The 20,220-nt window shown below is 41.1% G+C and overlaps 1 protein-coding gene across 1 annotated transcript in view; it reads right to left on the reverse strand.

Annotated features, from left to right (window-relative positions):
• NaCP60E (Na channel protein 60E) overlaps positions 1–20,220 on the reverse strand; it is a 595,756-nt gene that overhangs the window by 467,032 nt on the left and 108,504 nt on the right. Inside the window, exons 16-20 of the mRNA XM_069316634.1 lie at positions 17,843–18,026; positions 9,878–10,123; positions 1,571–1,732; positions 1,260–1,364; positions 890–1,081 (exon numbers count right to left, since the gene is read on the reverse strand). Coding sequence (XP_069172735.1) covers positions 890–1,081; positions 1,260–1,364; positions 1,571–1,732; positions 9,878–10,123; positions 17,843–18,026 — 889 coding nt within the window. The remainder of the gene's footprint in view (positions 1–889; positions 1,082–1,259; positions 1,365–1,570; positions 1,733–9,877; positions 10,124–17,842; positions 18,027–20,220) is intronic.

Raw genomic sequence — 20,220 nt, forward strand, 5'->3', positions numbered from 1 at the left:
CAGAATCACACTGAGGTTTATAAGAAGCTCTGAGGGATATTCTAATATACAAGTGTAAGAGTAAGTCAAAACTATGGGAAGCACACTCTCCATTAAAAATTTATCAAGTAGCATCCGGAGATTGCAATAAAGATATTAGCCGCTTGTCAGTAAATGCATTTCATTAAATAATTGATTCTTGCAAGAATCTTTGAGCACTGTACTTCAAATTATTATATTGCTCATACAGAAAGTCTGGATATATCTATCATGATTGAAATCCTCATGCACTTACAATTAATTTAAGCATAATGCATTTCAATGGCAAAAACTCTTTGAAAATTTGTTATGGTTTATTAATATTATCTAAATGATAAGAAATACTGATGCAACATAGTTGCCCTGCCTTAAAGAACTACTCAACAGAATATAAGAAGTATGTGTAAGGAAGATAATAAGTTGGGGGGACATGGAACACCAAAAGTAACACATCTTACATCTACTTTTGGCACTGCAGTAATAATACTTACAGACTAAGTAATAAATATCCTAGTTGTGTAAGCATATTTATTACTGGTGCCCAACAACAATCTCAAAAACAAAACTGTGCCATCACAACTGCGGCTGCAATACTGCACAGGTTGAGAGGCGGGACCAAAGAGCCAGAGCTCAACCCCCGCAAGCACAACTAGGTGAGCACAGGGGTTAAGAGTTAAAGAGTTTAGCTTGAAAGCCGCTAATAAAGAGAATAAATGGGTGCCTTTCCATATCTTTCTTACTAGCTAAAAAATTAATTGGGTGCACACTGAGTGTTAGCATATTTATCTGGGGTGTAAAGGTCCAAACAATGATGATGCAGTACTACTAAACATCAGCAAGGTTATTATTAACTAGTCCACACCACACATACCTTCTTCTTGAGTGCATTGAAGTTATCAATGATAACACCAATGAAGAGGTTCAGTGTAAAAAATGATCCACACACAATGAAGATGACAAAATAGACATAAGCATAGATATTAGCTTCTCTATCAGGTTGCTTATCAATTCCTCTGCAATCTACAGCATCTGCCATTACCTCCATCCACCCCTCGAAGGTTGCCTGCATTAATGATAGTTTTTTATAATGAGTATTTTAATCAAACATTTTAATCCATCTTGTATATACAAAAAGTATCAATTTATTGGATACCTATATTAGAATAATTTGCCACACTTGGTGCCTAATAAAATACACCATTCCCTTACAAGCCAATAAGCAAATAAGATTTTGACCTTACCACTTGAAAAAGGGCCAGATAAGCATAACCCACGTGGTCAAAATTTATCTTGCTGTTAATCCAGCTGTAATTTTTCTTCAAACACTCATTCTTATTTTCAACCACCTGAAAAATATGTATGTTATATAGTTTGAAAAATGCCAAATACTTTCCTTAAAACTTTTTGTATGTATTACATTCAAATAAATTAATTCACACTAACAGCTACTGATTATGCCTTCCTACTGATCTGGCAAACAAGATAAAGGTACCTGCAACACGAGTAGGAGACGAACACAAAAAAATATAACACGATGATAATATTACATTACCTTTAATGGCAATATTTCTGCAGTCTTACGGTCAATGCACTTATAAAATTTTCCTCCAAACATTTGAACACCCATGATAGAGAAGATTAGCCAGAAGACAAGGCATACGAGCAACACGTTGAAAATGGACGGGATGGCATACATAAGTGCGTTCACCACTATCTGTTGATAAACATATAATTGTTAACTTAATTGTTAATTTACCTTCCACCTTTAAACATAACTACTCAATATAAATAGTGCTGATCAAAAAATTGCATACAGTATAAGGAATTCCTCCACACCTGTAACTTACATCAGCTCTTGCAAGTCCTCAAAAGCCTACCAGAGACCCACATCTGACTCCCCCCCCCCTCACAAAGGTCAGAGAAACTGGGGATTCATGATCTCAATCACCGAAGAATCAAACTCCCAGAAAGGAGATGAAGCAAAAAACCAGCGTTGAATGTAATGAAACGCCATTTTCTGGGTTAGACCCGGAGGCTCCCCGGAGCTTTACCAGGCTGATATGCTAATGTCAGACTTTGGCATCAGTCATGTGTATGGAGTTCTAGGGCCTACCGGGGACCACGGCCAGAACCTGACCCTCTCAGAGAGGCAAGGGGAGCAATGGCCTATAGAAACCCCCGTGTGGTTGGAAGCATTCTATGTCTGCCATCGACTGGGCCAAGCATCCAGAAAGGTAAGCATTCCAAAACAAACCCTTATTCTGGTTAAAATTGCTACCTAAAGCCAAACTAGTGGATAGAACTCCCCAACAGAAAACAAGCAAATTAGTATGACGTCACACGTCACTGCGCCTCTGTCTGCGTAGCTCCCCCCCCTCCCCGGGAGGGGGAAGGAGGACCCCCAGACCTCCCACGCCGGCTATCCACCCATCAGTTCTGAGGCTGGATGTCAAAACACGCGAAAAACCGCCAACCGGAGGGAGGGAGGGTTGCCGGGTAGCCTCCCGGTCTCACCCAGAAAATGGCGTTTTATTACATTCAACGCTAGTTTTCTGGGGGGAGCCCCGTCGGCTTCCCGGAGCTAACTACCCACAGAGGATGGTCAAAGGGACGGAACCGGGAGGCGGACACCATGCACCCACCACGGAAGTGAGACAACCGGCAGCAAACGCCAACCCAAGGCGCCACAGCCCCGAAAATGCCCGAGAACAACGAGTAGCAAGGCCCCCGTATGAACACCAAAGATCCATGCCCGAAAGACCGCAAGGACACGTCGCTCAGACGGCAGTGAGAGCAGCGAAGCCACGAACACCACGGGCATGAGGGAAGAACACAGGCAAGTTAGCCGCTAGAACACGGCTGATAACCCGGGACACCATCACCCGCAAACCGGGAAGAACAGAACCGGATCAACGCAAAACGAGCCCCGGACACAGATGCTGTGGCACGCAAAGAACAGCAGAGGGCCGCCACTGAACACAAAACATGACATCCCCGGCCCGACCAACCAAGCACCAACAAACCAAGGACCCCTCCAGAATGCAGCAGCCCCACCCCGTGCCAGAAAAGATGGAGACTGCTGCCACCAAACAACCAAAACGCTAAAACCGAAGGAGCAAGAAACTCGGTGACCCGACCCCCAGAGGCAAATGCCAAAAGGAAAAAGAGCCAATGAAAAAACAAACCGGAACCGAAGGGGCACTACCAACCGAGAAGACAGAGTACGCTGACCAGAGACCAGGACGGTGCAAGCGGTGCACGAACAGGCCAGAGGTGAAACAATGCACGAGACAGCTTACTAACGGTGCAGAAGCAACACCAAGACCGAAAGCAAGCTGAAGCGGCTCCGCCAGCGCCGCACGAAAAGAGGCGACAGTCTGTGGCAAGACAATGGCCCCCAATCCCCACCAGAAAACCAAGCCGACGTTAACAAGTGCAGCCACCTAAGAAGGGACAGGAGGAAAAGGAAGGAATTCCAAATTCCTTCCCTTCCTTGGCCTTTTGGGAAAGGCCAAATTTTGGCTCCAAAAGAAGACGGACCTGTGACAGAGTACTCATACGAAAGGAGGGGCAATAAACCCATGGGTTCATGAGACAAGTTCAGAATGAACCTGAGGTTCGCACAGTCCCGGTTCGGAACCGGAAACAGGCGGGAAACCCACCGGAGGGACAATGCCACCACAGGCCACACGAAACGACCCAAAAAGCTCAGAAATCATGGGACCAAGTGTTAGCAAACAGTGCGAGCCTTCCCCCATCGCCCCGTCAATGGGATGAACCTCGAAAGGGCTGACGCCCCTTATGCAAACCTAGTCTCCACACAGAGCGATCACTACACTGACCACATGTAGATGGTTCCAAAGGCTGTGCTGGCTCCGAAGCTGGCACCACCCAACCTACCACGATGGGAGGAACCCCAAGCCCTGGCACAACCCTTCTGGGAAGACCCCCCCCATGGGCCCCCCCAGAGAACCATTAAGTCCGATATGGAATGGCAACTAGAAGAAGCTGCTAGCAGATACTACCCAACTGCAGAATCCACAAACAGCAAGGGACAAGAAGGCGACAAAAACTTAAAAGGAAAACCCAAGAAAACCCAAGCAGTTTCCAAGGAGGTCGTGAGCACCACCTGCCAACACGCAAGGTGAGAAGCAAAAAACAGACACCGCATCCTGCAGGATCAGCAAGAACAACTTCAACAGGGCAGACGATGCACGCTCCATCTGGCACCGGACCCAGGAACGGCCTCAAGCATCTCCACATCTTCCTCAAGCCAATCCACGTACAGCTCCAATGAGAAAAGAACTAAAAGACCGAAGCCACGAGCGCACAAATCCTCAGCAACCAGTGGAGCTGAAAGGGTGAGAACTCCACTGAAAGGGTGAGAACCTGCAAGTGAAGCTGCACGATGCCAACATCCCAAGGAAGGGCTGAGATAAACAAGCACACATTGAGGCCCTCAAACTTGCCCCCCCAAGGTAAACCTGGACCACTGTCAGAGCCTCACGCCACTCAAGCGTGCAGGACCGACAGAACATATGACAAGCCCCCAACAAAAATACAGGACAGTTCGCTAGCTAGAACAACTCCGGAACCACATAACAAACCCAGTAAGGAAACGAAGATCTAAACCTGAATGACGACGGAGTCATTAAGGAGGCATAATCAGGGTCATGCAGGAGGCAAGCCACAATGGCATCTTGCCTCTAATGAGGCGGGATGTGGGAAGCCGAAAACCTCGATTGACGGGATCGATAGACCTGAAGGGAAATGGAACCAAACCCTGGGGGGACTGACAACGAATCCAACTCGTATGCGGAGCGGGGAATGGGGAAGGAAAACCCCCACTCCCTGTAACAGTAAGCCCCAATCAGAGTGTACAAAAACCTACACAGGGTCCAACGGGGCCCAAGGCCCCCAAGTTAATCCCTTCCCTGCCCCGGGTACCTCCACAGCAGGACCCGGGGCCGAGTCATCCCCCAAAGCCGCGGCCTCAAAAGGAAAGGCCGGAGCACCCGGAAAAGCAGGAGGAAATTGGGCCCACTGGTCAGACCCAGACACTTCGGCAGGAGGAACCAGCTACAATGCCTCCACCGCTGGAAGAGGCATCCCCCGAGACCGCCCAAGTCTCTAAACCAACTAAACCCTGCCCCAACTCCGAAACCCTCAGACGCTTCAGAGCTGGAAGTATGTGGGGGAGGACCAGAACGAACCACAACAGGGAAAGGCCTAAGGGGCGTGAACTGAACCAAAGTTGAAGCAACTAACACCTCCAAGTCTGGGTCCCTATAACCAAAATGAAGCAGCCTCGGGGCTTCCGGGTCAGCAACCAACCTAGCGCGCTGCAGCAACCTAAAACGAGCATGCAATGCCTGAGCTGCCTACAACCGAATTGTGTCATCAGTGGACTGGGTAAACTGAGTCACAAACAACCAATAAAACTCAAAGGACTCTGGGTCGGAGGTGTCACCGACCCAGGAGGCAGCATGACGGAGGTAGAAACGGTGAAGATCACCCGGAGACAAGGGGGACCGAGCAACCCTCAAGCTCGCACAAGGCGAGAGGAGACCCAGGGGTCGCTTCCATCAGACCCAAGCGGGGGTTTCCTAGGACCCTTAGATGGAACTCATACTAAAGAATGCCCAGGCAGGGTACTGCTAACCAGTACCCAAAGTTACCAACAAAACTGCTAAAGTTGCCCCCTCCCCCCTCAGGACATGCACACTCATGGGGGCCTAGCAGGGGACCACCAAGATACAATCGGGTGACACCAAAACCAAGGAGCAGAACCCCTCACCAGGCAAGAAAAAAACTGCAAGAGGACAACATACCTAAGTGGAACAGAGCCGACCGCTATGAGAGGTGACAACTAACTGCACAGTACCCTGCACTCCAACCAGTAACAAATACTACCTCCTACCCAGAAACAAACAGGGGTGAATGAAACATCCCAGTTGACTTCAAGGGCAGCCAATCACCAAGCAGCAAAAAACCTTGTGAAGGTCTTTCACAAGGTGACTTGTGGAAGATGGCCCCAAGGGCAGTACTTACAGGGCACCTAAAGAAGATAATTGTTGGAAATAAACTAACATTTAATTACCATTGTACGCTAGGCATAGCATTTACTAATCCTACTAATTTGTAGAATTAACAGAAATTAATATTTTCCTATCTATGCGACATTTACCAAATTCTTCCTACTTAGAATGGCGGTATTGCGTTAGATAATACCTAGTAGAGGTATAAATACTACCAACATGCCAGAGAATTGAATAATATTTTCGCCTTTTATCAGTATTCTTTACAAGAATTATTAATTGACAATATAACAACTAGTGATCTAATAACGTGTTATCAGCTAAAGGATCACTACATAACAGTTTATCTGTTATGTTAAATTAACATGGAGGAAGCAGAAATTTCTCTTCATTTCTCGTTTAATGAGAACGCTGTTCATATTAATTACTAGTTGACGAGAATTTAAATAATATACAACTCCCTATAATTGCAACCCTAGTCTCATTAATTCATTAAGTAGAATATTCATAAGGAAAAGAATTTTCCGTTTCTACTGAAATATGAGTACACATGAGAGGGCGAGACGGGTTGAGGGAAAGGATGGGGAGAGCGTCACTGAGAGCGGGACTACTGGCTGGGTGTCCTGATTTGGCTACAGATACCGAGTGAGGAGACATTTTCGCAAGCTGCGTGAAAGGCCTTTGCTATTAATTGGCCTTGAAGTGCAAAATTACTCCTACTGTGATCTCAAGGATTGCATCGGCGAACAGCAATAACGTTAAGAGGTTTGTTTCATTGCTTTGAGCTCATAACATGTAAACTTTACCCTTAGTTCATCGTTATACTGTGCTCCCTCCTCCAAACACAAGTATGTCCCCAGTGAATCTAATTTACCCTTTTACTGTCCCATAATGACATAATCAACTGTGTGTAAACAATTTTTACACCATATTGGGTTTCCAGCATGTGTTGAAGCAGACTAAGGCGAGACAAATTCCCACGCCACGCTAGCGGGTCACGTGTTCCAGCAGGTTCTAGATGACACCGTCTTACAACCACGCTACCGTTCACTGTCACAGCTAAGCGGCTGAATCTTAATTAATTTACTAATTAACTTCTCATAAATTGTTGAGATTTAATAAGATCTCGAATCTATATCTCATCTACGTGTGCTAGGAATTTAATCATATTTCTTATATCCTCGTGAACTTTAGAAAACGAGATAGGAATAATTTTCTTGTCTAATAGTTATTACTATATGATCTTGTCACTAACCAACTTACTGAATATTTATCTAAATTTTTTATATTTCTTAGTAAATTTTACTAACCCCTTTCGAGGAAGAACCAGCCTCGATTAAGTGTACTTGGAGTACTTTGACTTCTAGTATTAACCCTCCATTTATGTTTGGGAATGTTCAACTCTTGAATAATAATTATTCGTACAGTCCATTAATGCTTTATAAATAATTCTTAATGATTACACCATCCATACGCACTGGTATCTTAGTCCATTTATTGCATTAGTTATCTGTTTTCCTTTTCAGTTAAAACAAAGGGTGGTCCTTCGAGTATTTCGATTTAATTACAGGCATACCTCAGAATAAGAGTTTAATCCGTTCCTGGAGACGCCTCGCCTTCCGAAAACTCGCATTCCGAAGTTAATTTCCCCATAAGAAATAAAGAGAAATGAATTAATCCGTTCCTGACTACCCCAAAAACCCCACATCAAACTAAATTTTTATACCTAATTTACCTAATTCATCTAAATAAACCTACAAAACTGTGTTCCAGTTATTACTTACCTTGCTGTCGAGTGCTGTAGGCGTATGGAAGATGGTGAGGAGGGGGGAGGAGGAGAGGAGTTACTGTTTGGAAGGGGAGTCCCCTTCCATAATCACATCACATAACCCCATGCCTTGTAACACTATGGATACCACTTCTCTTTCTAAATTTTTCAAACCAGCCCCTGCTTGCCTTAAACTCTTTCTTATCTGCATCACTCGTTGCAGGGGTATTCTTTAGAAGGTCTTCGTGCAACACCCTGGCTTTCTCACAAATAATGGCCTCCGAAACACTATCACCCCTCAACTCCTTGTCGTGTATCCAAATTAATAACAACTTTTCCACTTCTTCAAGTATTTGTGGTCTTTGTGCCGTTAATGTTCCTACTCCTTTTGCCACTTTAGCACCCATAATCTTATTTTTCTTCTTAAGTATAGTGCATATTGTTGATGTGGCTTTGTTGTACTGCCTACAAAGTTCAACAACACGTGTACCGTTCTCATGCTTCCGAATGATCTCTTGTTTCTCCTCTATTGTCATCCTCACATGAGCTTTCTGGCCTTTATCCTTACCACTGGCTTTCTTGGGACCCATGGTGAGATATATAATAACAAATTGTATAGACAAATCACCAAAAATCCAACAAAACACTGAAAATCCGCGAGAAGAATTGATGTGGGGGTAGTCACTGAGCGCGAGACAATAATAAACTGAGGGGCGGAGGGGCGACGAACGCGCTAGGTCGGCTGTACGCGTATCAACAAACTCGCGTCCAAACTCGCCTCCCGAAGTAACCCTCGCCTTCTGAGACAAATTTTTGGAGTAAATACACCTCGCCTTCCGAAAACCTCGCATACAGGGACAATCGCATTCCGAGGTACCACTGTAATTAAATATCATTATATTAAGAGTTAGCTTTCCCCCTACAGTAATTACCTAAGTGTAATTACCTAATTACCCTATTATATTACTAATATTATATCACTAATAGGTGACCCTAGACACATGCAGCCCGAGTACTTGTTAATCCTGGCTCACATACCACAATGGATGGCACCACACCACAATGCACAGGGCTGGAAATTGGGAGCCAAAGTTGCACGACCTTGCCCGCCTCACATCAGCCACAGAACTGCAGGGTGGATAGCCGGCACGGGGGTCTGAGGCTCCCCTTCCCCCCTCCTGGGGAGAGGGGGGTTGCGCAGACAGCTGTGCAGCAACGCTGTAATGTCATGCTCGTTTGCTCGTTTTTGTTTGGGGAGTTCTGTCCACTATTTCGGCTTTCAATAGCAATATTTTAACCAGAATAAGGGTGTGTTTTGGGGTGCTTACCTTTCTGGGTGCCTGACCCAGTCGATGGCAGACATAGAATGCTTCCAACCACACGAGGGTTTTTATTGGCCATTGCTCTTCGTGCCTCCCTGAGGGGGCCGGGTTTAATCTCGTGGTCCCTGATAAGCCTAGAACTCCATGTGTATTGACTGATGCCAAAGTCTAATACATTCATATCAGCCCGGTTAGCTCCAGGGAGCATTAGGGGCTCCCCCCAGAAAATTACAGTTACCTATTTTATGCATCATTATTAAGTGGTGCTGTGGCCCCAAGCTGCACAGTGGTGCTGTGAGCTCCTGCTGCATGTGCCAACCTTGGTTGTTCTCTCAGTACTGAGGCTCTCACAGCCAGTACGGGAGCTGATGATATTTTTTTCCAAGATGTCATCCATTGACTGGAGTCCTTAGGCACAGGGATGTGAGCCCCATGTACCCAAGGGAGTTTTGAATCGTTCCCTATACCTAAAAGTGCCATATGGCACACTGCAGTGGTTAGTAAGTACATGAAACAAACATTTTATGACTTGTTTTGGAAGTATACATGCTTACACACATATACTTTACTTGTGGATACAATATGCATGTAAACACTTTGTGGAAAAACATGAAGACATTAAATCCCCATACACCAAATACACTTAACATACAGGATAAACACAGAATGACTTTATACAATGACTTACTCCATTACAAACACATACATATACATACAGATTTATGCTTTACCTTCATTCCTTCCCAGCGAGATATAGCACGCAGGGGTCTCAAGGCTCTCAATGTTCTAAGACTCCGAAGAGCTATGAGATTATCTTGTTCAATGAAGAGGCTACACATGGACACCAAGACAATGAAACAGTCAAGGATGGTCCAAACAGAAGTGAAGTACTTGACAAAGCCCAAAGCAACCCACTTCAGTAGCATCTCAAGAGTGAAGAGGACGGCGAAGGCCAGATTCAGGTAGTTGAGAACCTCCTGCGGTAGATGTGGTGAAGAATTAGAGCCTTGGAGCAATGCAGCATTAGTGAAAGACTGTTTTGGGATCTTTTGAAGATAAATTATGTGTGTGTGTTTGCTGATTAATTTTTCACTTTAAATTTGGACAATTTAGGGGATCAAAATATAAAAATATATAAGGGTTCTAAAAGTATTACACAAAGAAGGGTGATAGAGTTGGTAGAGGGAATCCTACAGAAAGGAAGGGTACACCAATAATCTACTGGCAGTAAGGACTTCTCAAATGAGTGTATAAACATGTATTATCAATTCTAGCTCAACAAATGAATATCCTTTCAAGAGAAAAGTTGTTCAATTACATTTTTTTATGAATTATCAAGGGGAGAGCAAAACACACACACACACACACACACAACTGTACACCGCAGTTTTCTTAGAAAGCCTAACCAGTGGCTTCAACGACGACACAAATGCAAAATACTTCTTGATCGGCATTCCAAGTTTCTTTTGCCAGTTGGACATGACATTAACATTGGCCTGACGCACAAATAAACAATGAAGCCAGGGCGGTCCAATCATAACATTACAAGCAACACATTGGACATGAAAAATGTGTATATTGTACAGTGTATATAAAAAAAAGTAAATGCAAGGAATAATCAGGTGCTTATTAAGACGTTTCCTTAGAGAAGTTATATATCAATCACTTTGCAAAATTGAATTGAATTTTTTAAAAGTATAATTGAAGTATAACTAAATCCGAAACGCTTTGCAATATTAGAGCAATTATCCTTGTATTCTTTGCCTATTCAGAAGTAGGGGAAAAATATGTGTGATGAGGCGTTTGTTAACTACTAAATTCCATTGAAATAAGGAATGCATTCACGAAAATATGAAAATACATAACATTCCCGGTCATATATATTTGATTGAAATTTCTACAGGCAATCTTCATTTCACCTATCTCATCACAAATACACCCATTGAGATAATACAGAATTTGAGACAATGTAGAGAATCACGACTATTTGCAGTGTTCAATGGTGCACAAGTGACAAAAGTGACAACATGGGTGACGACAAAGTGAGTTTAGTTGGAAAAGACCTGAAGAACACCTGAGTAGAAGAGGTTGCAAAACAAGTGTATGTGCTCATGTTGTTGGATATCACTGTAACACTAACATCTGTATATCTGGAACCACTACAATATGGACTTTCCGTTTACGATATTCTACACACAAGAAACGAACAAAACAAAAAGGTCTAGTAGCCAGGAAAAAAAAAACACAAAATCATTGACAAAAATCATACTCTCCATCTACAAAGACCTACACAAAGCCAAATACATAGCTCACCAAAACATACAGTACTTTTATAAAGAGAAAGTCCATACATTACGCAATTCCAAACCTCTAAACTACTGTAAACATCATTAGTATAGAGATATTTATTTCCATGTGTGTAGTGAAATTTATGTGGTATGGGTGTGTGATGATGTAAGGTAGTATAAGGTTTGTATGTGTGTGTGTAATTACCTAAGTGATCACAATTCATGCTTTATCTGTGCATTACTCTTCCATGTGAAATTACCCAAGTGTAGTTACAGAATGAGAGCTATGCTCATGGTGTCTCTTCTTCCCAGTACAGTACTCTGTCATTTAATGCTTTACAACTATTGACGGTTTTTGCCTCCACAACTTTCTCACGTAACTTGTTCCAACCATCCACCACACTGTTTGCAAAAGAATACTTTCCAATATTTTTTTTGCATCTTTGTTTCCTTAGCTTGAATCTACAGCCTCTTGTTCTTGAGGTTGCCAATTTCAGCAATTCCTCTTTGTCAATTTGGTCAATTCCCTTTATTATTTTGAAAATGGTCATCATATCACCTCTTTTTCCTTCTATCTTCTAGCTGTGGCATATTTAATGCCTTTAGTCTCTCTTCATAACTTGTTTTTCAGGTCTGCAAGTCATTTTGTAGCATGCCTTTGAACCTTTTCCAATTTACTGATGTGCTCCTTGAAATATGGGCACCATACAACTGCTGCATATTCCAGTTTTGGTCTCACAAAAGTCATGAATATTTTCTTTAGAATTTTAACATCCATTTACTTAAAAGCAATTCTGAAGTTGGAAAGTGCAGCATATGCTCCTCACACAATGTCCTTTATGTGTTCCTCTCGTGACACTATTATCCATAACCACCCTTAGATTTCTCTTTGTTAGAGTTATTAATTCCTTAGCACATAATAAGTTGTGTGTTGTCTATTTTTACTTATTCCAGATTCCATAACATGGCATTTATTAACATTGAATTCCATATGCCACATGGTGCTCCAAGCACTTGTTTTATCTAGGTTAATTTGAATGTCATGATAATCGTCTATGTCTCCTAGCTTCTCTAGTAGCTTATCATCATCAGCAAACATGTTCATATAATTCTGTATTCCTTCTGGTAGATAACTTATGTAGACGATAAACATTATGGGCATAAGAACTGAACCCTGTGGTACTCCACTAGTAGCACTCCTCCAGGCAGATACAGTATATCGCCTCTGATTACCACTCCTCATCTTTCTGTTAGTTAAAAAATTTGTCATCCATGTCAGCAGTCTCTCTGTCGATCCTCCAACATGTCCAAGTTTTGAAAACAACCATTTGTGTGGGACTCTGTTAAAAGCCTTTTTAAGGTCCAGATATACACAGTCAATGTAACCATATCTTTCCTGTAGAATCTCTGTTGCTCTATCATAAAAACTAGGTAGATTTGCTAGTATTTACCTACTTTAAATTTTCTGTTAGATTAAGGACCTGCCCGAAATGTTGTGCGTACTAGTGGCTTTACAAGATTGTAATCACTATGCGATGTATCCTCATAATCCTAATGTACCTTCTTTTATATAAATAAATAAATAAATAAATTTGTTACACAGGATCTTCCTGTTCAAAAACCAAACTGTGTCTGTTATTATGTCATTCCTCTCCATGTGTTCTACCCATTTAGTTTTAACAATTTTTCCAGTGTTTTGACTATTACGCTTGTTAATGATACGGGTCTATAATTTAGAGGGGTCTTCTCTTCCACCATTTTTGTAGAGTGGAACTATGTTGCCCTTTTTCTATATATCTGCTAGGATTCCAGTGCACAAGGATATATGAAATATCAATTGGAGTAGCATGCTTGGCTCAGTCGCACATTCTCTCAGCACCCAAGGTGAAACAGCTTTATTTCTTCCTAGCCCCTTGAGTAAATTTTCCACTTCATTTTGAGACACCTATATGTACTCTATGGTATATAGAGGTGTCTCAAGATACACTGCCTGGAATTGGCATTGTATCTGGCTCTGTAAAAACCTTATTTTGCACAAACACACTTTTGGAACTGTTCATTTAGTGTTTCACATTTCTTTTTCCTTCTCAGTGTACCTATTCCCCATTCTCAATCTCTGGATTTTATCCTTTACATGCAGCTGCCTTTAATGAATTTATAGAAAAGGCCTGGATCTGTTATATATTTGTCCGTTACCTCTTGCTCATCTATTTTACATTTGTCAATTACCCCTTGCTCATCTGTTATACATTTATCCGCTACCCCTTGCTCAAAGTCCCTTTCTGCCTCTCTCCTCACTGCTGTGCAAGGGGCAAATCTTACCTTTTACATATTTTTCTGTTCTCTGAAAATCACAGACATTTTCTTTTATTGACAGGCTCTAAAGCTACTATTTTCTCAGTGATAATTTCCTCCTCTGATGCTCAATCCACCCTAGATGGTACATATCTCATTTTACAAACATCCAAAAATTATTATAGACTTACTTCTATGTATGGTGTTCTGTACTAATTACTGCTAATAACCAGCTCTCTTTGACTTGCCTGTCTGATGTCAGATCCTGATGTCTCTCTTTCTGTTCTTGGCTTCCAAACATACTTCCTTGATAGTTTCTCTCTCTCTCTCTCTATTACAACTTGCACATATTAACCTGATTTTACCTGACAGCCACTAATACTAGTGGTCTCTAAGAGGACAGGAAGCCAGCAGCTTGTCAAAGGTCTCCCCATTTGCCCTGATGATCTTTTCTAGTTGTATTTTAAAACCCAACAGAGTTTTAACATTTATGGCTTCGGCGGGTAGGCAGTTCCATGCGTTTATAACCCTATGGATGAAAAAAGCATCTCCTGTTTCTTTCATATGTTTCTGAAATAAACACATGTTTCTTTCATTTCCTCTTTGCACTTTCTTAAACCTCTAGCAACTTCTTCTATTTGAATTGCTTGTGGGTTTTCTTTTATAAATTCCTTGCCTAACTATCTTTTGGCTGGTCTGTACAGTTTCTCTTAGTTCTTGTCCTTATCTATATCTTTTTGTTTATTTCTTAAAATTCATTTGCCTTCAATTTCCATGTTTCATATTCTTTACTTCCTCGATTGGTCCTTCCTGTTTCCATACCTTGTCAGTCAAGCTGACAATTTCCTTATCCTGCTGCAACAAACTGTCTGATAAAGTATTTACCTGGCTCTTCAGACCTTAATTTTCTTGTTCTAAATTAAGAAATTTTCCTTAATAAGCCTCTAGCAACTTGACACTCCTCACTAACCTACCTATCAAACCACCTTCCTGTATTTGTTCCTGAGTAAAACCTTTGAAATCGTCCTCATTTACTCTCTCCACTGAGGAGTCTGTCCTACCAGCCATCTTTGTGTTGACTTCATCTGCTCTGGTTCAGAATCCCTGGGCCAAAATTTTTCAAAAATTTGTACATTTTTCACAACAGTTCACAACTCTCAAAATTGTATCAATGATCTCAGGATATTTATTGAATCGCAAAAAACCACTTTAATAGCTCTCTCCAGTCATATCACTGAATTACAGGAGAATTGCAGATACAAACAAGAAAAAGATCAACCTTTAAGGATCACCCTAACTGGTGCTAAACAGATGGAAGTAGTACTAAGGATTGTTAGGAAATTACAAAATGATGAAGAGAAATTATGATCATTAAGATAAGATCTTTCAAAGGAAGACAGAAGCTGAAGCTCTCTCCTCACTGCTATATTTACCCGAGGGCCACAAATACTAGTAGCCTCGACGAGGACCAGAAGCCGGTGGCTTGTCGAAGGTCCTCCCCACTTGCCTTGATGATCTTTTCTAGGTATATTTTAAACTAAACACATTTTTGACAGCTACGGCCTCGACGGGAATGCGGTTCTATGGGTTAATAACCCTGTGGGTGAAAAAGCATCTGTTCTCAGTCCTACATTGTGGCTTGTTGAGCTTGAAACCATTGCTCCTTGTTTGTGTTACATCTGACCTTCTGAAGAAAATATCCAGATCAACATCCTCTAACTTGTTCAGTACAGTATTTTAAAAGTTTCAAATGAGATGCACCCTGTCATGCCTGGTTTGCAGTGTTGATAGCCCTGTGGCCCTCAACCGTTCCTGATACGGGAGATGACTAAGCTCTGGAATGACTTTTGTTGCCCGGTGTTGCACCTTTTTCAGAGCAGTTATGTCCGTTTGGAAATGAAGTCTCCATGCTTGGATACAGTAATCAAAATGGGGCACACCTGAGATTTATACAGTTGGACCATTACCTTCTTTTCCTTATACTGTAGTCAAAAGTACGCTTGATTATCCCAAGTGTTTGGTTAGCTTTTCTGATTGCTGCACTCACCTGTTGTGCAACTTTTAATGAGTGGCAGATTTTGACATCAAGGTTCTTTACTTCATCAATCTATTGTAATGCAATGCCATTAATTTGGTAATCATGGCATGGGTTGTTGTGTCCCACATGATAGGTCTTGTATTTGTCAATATTAAAAGGCATTTACCAGTCTTCTGACCATTTGTGGAGTTCATGTAGATCCTTTTGTAAGGCTTCAACATCATTATCATTTCTCACTTTACCATAAACCTTTGTCATTTGCAAATTTGATGATGTGGCTAGTAATATTCTCATCTATGTCATTGATGTATATGACAAAAAAAGGTAGGTCCCAAAATGGACTCCTGTGGCATCCCACTAGCACATTTCTCCATTCAGATTCATTTCCATTTAACACCCCCTTTTATTTTATTTCCATCAACCACTGTTTTATCCTTTCTAATATTTTACCATTTATTCCATGGGTCTGTAATTTCCTTGCCAGTCTTTCATGTGATACCTTATCAAAAGCTTTAGCAAAATCCATGTATATTACATCCACAGGAAGGCCCTTGTCTGAGTAGCTGGTTACCATCTCCAAAAATGTGAGCAAGTTAGTAAGGTAGGATCTGCTTTTAACAAATCCAGGTTGTGTCAACTGTATAAGGTTCACTAAAAGATGGTGAATGATTTCTTTCCTGAGGATTCTCTCCGTGAGCTTGCAGATGTGTGATGTGAAGTTGATCGGTCGGTAGTTTTCTGCTGAGCTTTTTCTGTCTTTTTTTTTAAATAGGGGGATAACATTTGCATATTTCCAGTCTAGGGGGACTACTCCTTGGTCCAGAGATTTTGTAAAAAGTAGTTTTAACGGTAGGCATAGTTCTTCTGTCAGTCCGTTTAAGACTTTGGATTGGATTCCATCCACACCTGGGGCTTTTGAGTCGTTTAGTTTGTCAATGTTCTTTCTAATTATTTTGCATGTTATAGGTATATCCTTAAATTCATTCTCCACCCCTCCTTCAAGCATTTGTGTGGGTGATGTGATGTCATCCAGCCTTTCAAGTCTTATGTACTACTTTCACTTCTTCTGTTAACCTTTCTGACCCAGATGTTACATCTGGGTCAGAAAGGTTAACTTTAACCTTTTCTTTACAACCCAAAATTAATAGGGACTTACTTCAATTGACTGCGTTTTGCACCATATTTCGGGTTTGATGCCAGTTTCTTTCTGACTTCCAGTCTAATGTTTGTGCTTTTCTGATTGCTCTAGTTTCTGGCTTCCTTTACCACTTTTTCTATTATTTTAATTATAAATTAATGATTAAATTATTGAATTATTTCCTTCTCCCTGACCACTTGTGCAGGGTATGATGCATATCCTTCTTGCACTGGTCTATTTCTTGTGTAACTTCCTCCATCTGAATTGACAAGAGATGTTTTTCCTGTTGATTTCCTTACCTAACCCATTGTATTCATTAATGTACAAAATACATTAATGTATTTGCCTTGACTTCTTCAAACTCTATTTTCAAGACTTTATTTTCCTCCTCCATGTCTTTGTGTTTGTTACCATACATGTAGCGAGAAGAATGGCGGTAAATGTGACTGTTTAAAAGGTGTTACAATTTTAGTAAAGGTGTTGAGTGCATACAAGGTTTAGTTCTTGTGCGTTGTGTGCAAAGGTGTGTGTACATGAGGGTATACACTCCATGCTGTGGTGAGCTTGTGGTCATGTCAACAACAGAAGTCATGGAAGGGTCACAAGGACCCCCAAGCTAAAGTTACAGACAGCGGCATTAGACGAGAAGCATTCAGAAGCAGGTGTATGGTACGAAGAAAATAACAATAAATACCCGTCTCTCCTGTTGAAGTGCGACAAAACATATAAACATAATATTTAGTACAATATTTCAACTTTATCTACCATCAACTACAACATCAAAAACTTCTGAACTACAAAAAAGAGTATTCTATAGACATCCTATGAAATTCTTTTACATTAAAAGCTGGCCTTAAAACATCATGACTACGGATGTCTCTAATTTACTTTTCCCATACATTAATTTGAACATAGACAAACACACCAGATTCTTTACCTTAAGCTCTGTTTTAGAATCCAAATGAACATCTTCAAAACAAAGAGTAACTGAGGAAGCAAAAATCAAGATAAGGACGATCCACTCAAAGTAAGGGCTGTCGACAACGTAAAGGCACATTTGTCGCAAGTGGTACCACTTCCTGTAGATTTTGGTCTCCACACAACTTGCACAACACTGCAACCTGAAATAGGATTATTAGTTTTGAGGACCCAATCGAAGCTATAAGAAAGATAAGAAGGAAGACATGACTTCATAATTTCCTACATAGTGCTTTAAACTCGCACTCTATCTTGGGCTACCCAATCCCCCAATACATACGTATCAAGCCATACAACTTTACCATTGTGATCATTGCTGTCATCTTTATATGTGCTATCAATATGCTTTATTGTGTCCTATTAATCTTTGTCAAATTATCAATCAAGCTGTCAATGCTATCAATCAAAGCTATCAATGTGCTTTAATATACCTACTAATCTCTCTCAAATTTTCTTACAATGTTAATTTAACATTTTGTAAATTTTGCTAGAATTTACCTACTTAATATTATCTGTCAGATTAAGGACCTGCCTGAAACGCTGTGCATACTAATGGCTTTACAAGAATGTAAACACATCATGCTATGTACTTACATAAACCCAATGTACCTTCTTGTATAAATAAATAAATAAATAAATAAATAAATATTTATATGTGAAATTTTTTAAGTGACAAGAAAAACTGGAGGCAGAGATACAAGACAACAGATAGTCCTTATATAAAGGAAAAAGAAGGAATGTGATCAGATGAAGTACAGCAAAGTCGCTCTGAATTCAACATCTCATACAAAATTAATGTAAAAAAAAAACATTTTTTTTTTTACTAATATACAACCTTGAAATAGTCATGCCATTCAGTAGAACACACTATGAATGGCTTAATAAATCATACTTTTGGTGCAAATTATAAACTCGCATATAATTTTTGAAAATATATCAGCAAAATTAAAGACTACTTTGAACCTCAACTGCATAAATTCTTGTTGTTAATTATAGCTTAGACACACAAATTCGTCTTTCAAGAGCTGTTTACCCTTTCATGGCCATAAAGAAATGACATCATTTGGCTCTTGGCAAGAGGGCACTTTTTTTTTGTAGCCAGTTGGGAGGGGACAGCTAAGCTCTCTGGTTTAAAGCCTTATAGTCCAGTCCATTTTGGCTTCATTGTTCTGGACCATGGCAGTCCCCTCTCCAGCAGTATTTATTGTCTTGATGTCATCATATCTTCAGCCACATTATTGTGACTCATTGTATGCATATTATCTTGGAACTACTGTATCATGATGGGCTGTCTATGGGTCCTTCTGGCCCAGAACGTGTGTTCTGGTTGGTTACAGATGCTGATCTTTCAGTGCCTTGAGTCCTTCAAATTTGAGAATGAATAGGGATACAAGGTTCATGCTGGGCTGATACCAAAAGTTTTGCTGCTGGCTCCCTGGCTCTTCAAGTTTGGTTCTCTGGATTCACCTTTTTGCTCCTAGTACCTCTCTGTGCTTCTATGCTGCATTTTCTTAACCAATAGTCACTGCAGGGAGGTGTGGTAACAAGCTGAACAGCTTGTGACCACAGCATCGCCTAAAAATGCCATAATATACATTTGCATGCTATTATTTAGCGATGATATTATTACAGAAGACCCCTGACTGTGATAAAAATGACCAGGATTCTGATAATAGGAGGATTGTTGTGATAATTTGTGCTGTAGTGGGAGGAGTAATCTTGGTGGGGAGGAAGGTAGCATTGTCTGCTGACTCTGTGTGACCATCTTTTTACTGTCTGAACTCAATATACCAGCTTAGTTGTTCGCTATGGTAAACAAAACATGCAGAAACTTATATATAACGTCTGTATATAAAAGCAAAAGCAGTATGGTGGGAGGAGAATGGTGGCGAGTCAGGTGAGGTGAGGGAGGGTGGGAATGGCAGCCAGTGGTGGGCTGCCACTGGCTCCACTGCCACTGCCACTCAGCATGCCAACTTAGTGGTTCGTTATGGTGAACATGAATGTAGATACTTATATATAACGTCTGTATATAGGGAATAAAACCAAAAACAGTACGGTGAGAGGTGAATGTGGGTGAGTGAGGTGTTGAGGGAGTGAGTGGCAGCGAGTGACTGGCTGGTGTGTGGCGGTCACTCCTCGTTTCTTTTTGACTCATAATAGCAACTTAGTGGTTCGTTATGGTGAACAAAACATGCAGATACTTATATATACCCTGTGTTTATAGTGTAATAACCGACAAAGTATTTGTTCACTGCTTGATGAACATTATAATTGAATCAACAATATGCACACCATATTTTTGAGTACAGCGATGATTCACTCATTTTATTATAT

Source organism: Procambarus clarkii, chromosome 84, assembly GCF_040958095.1.
Source record: "Procambarus clarkii isolate CNS0578487 chromosome 84, FALCON_Pclarkii_2.0, whole genome shotgun sequence".
Classification (NCBI taxonomy): domain Eukaryota; kingdom Metazoa; phylum Arthropoda; class Malacostraca; order Decapoda; family Cambaridae; genus Procambarus; species Procambarus clarkii.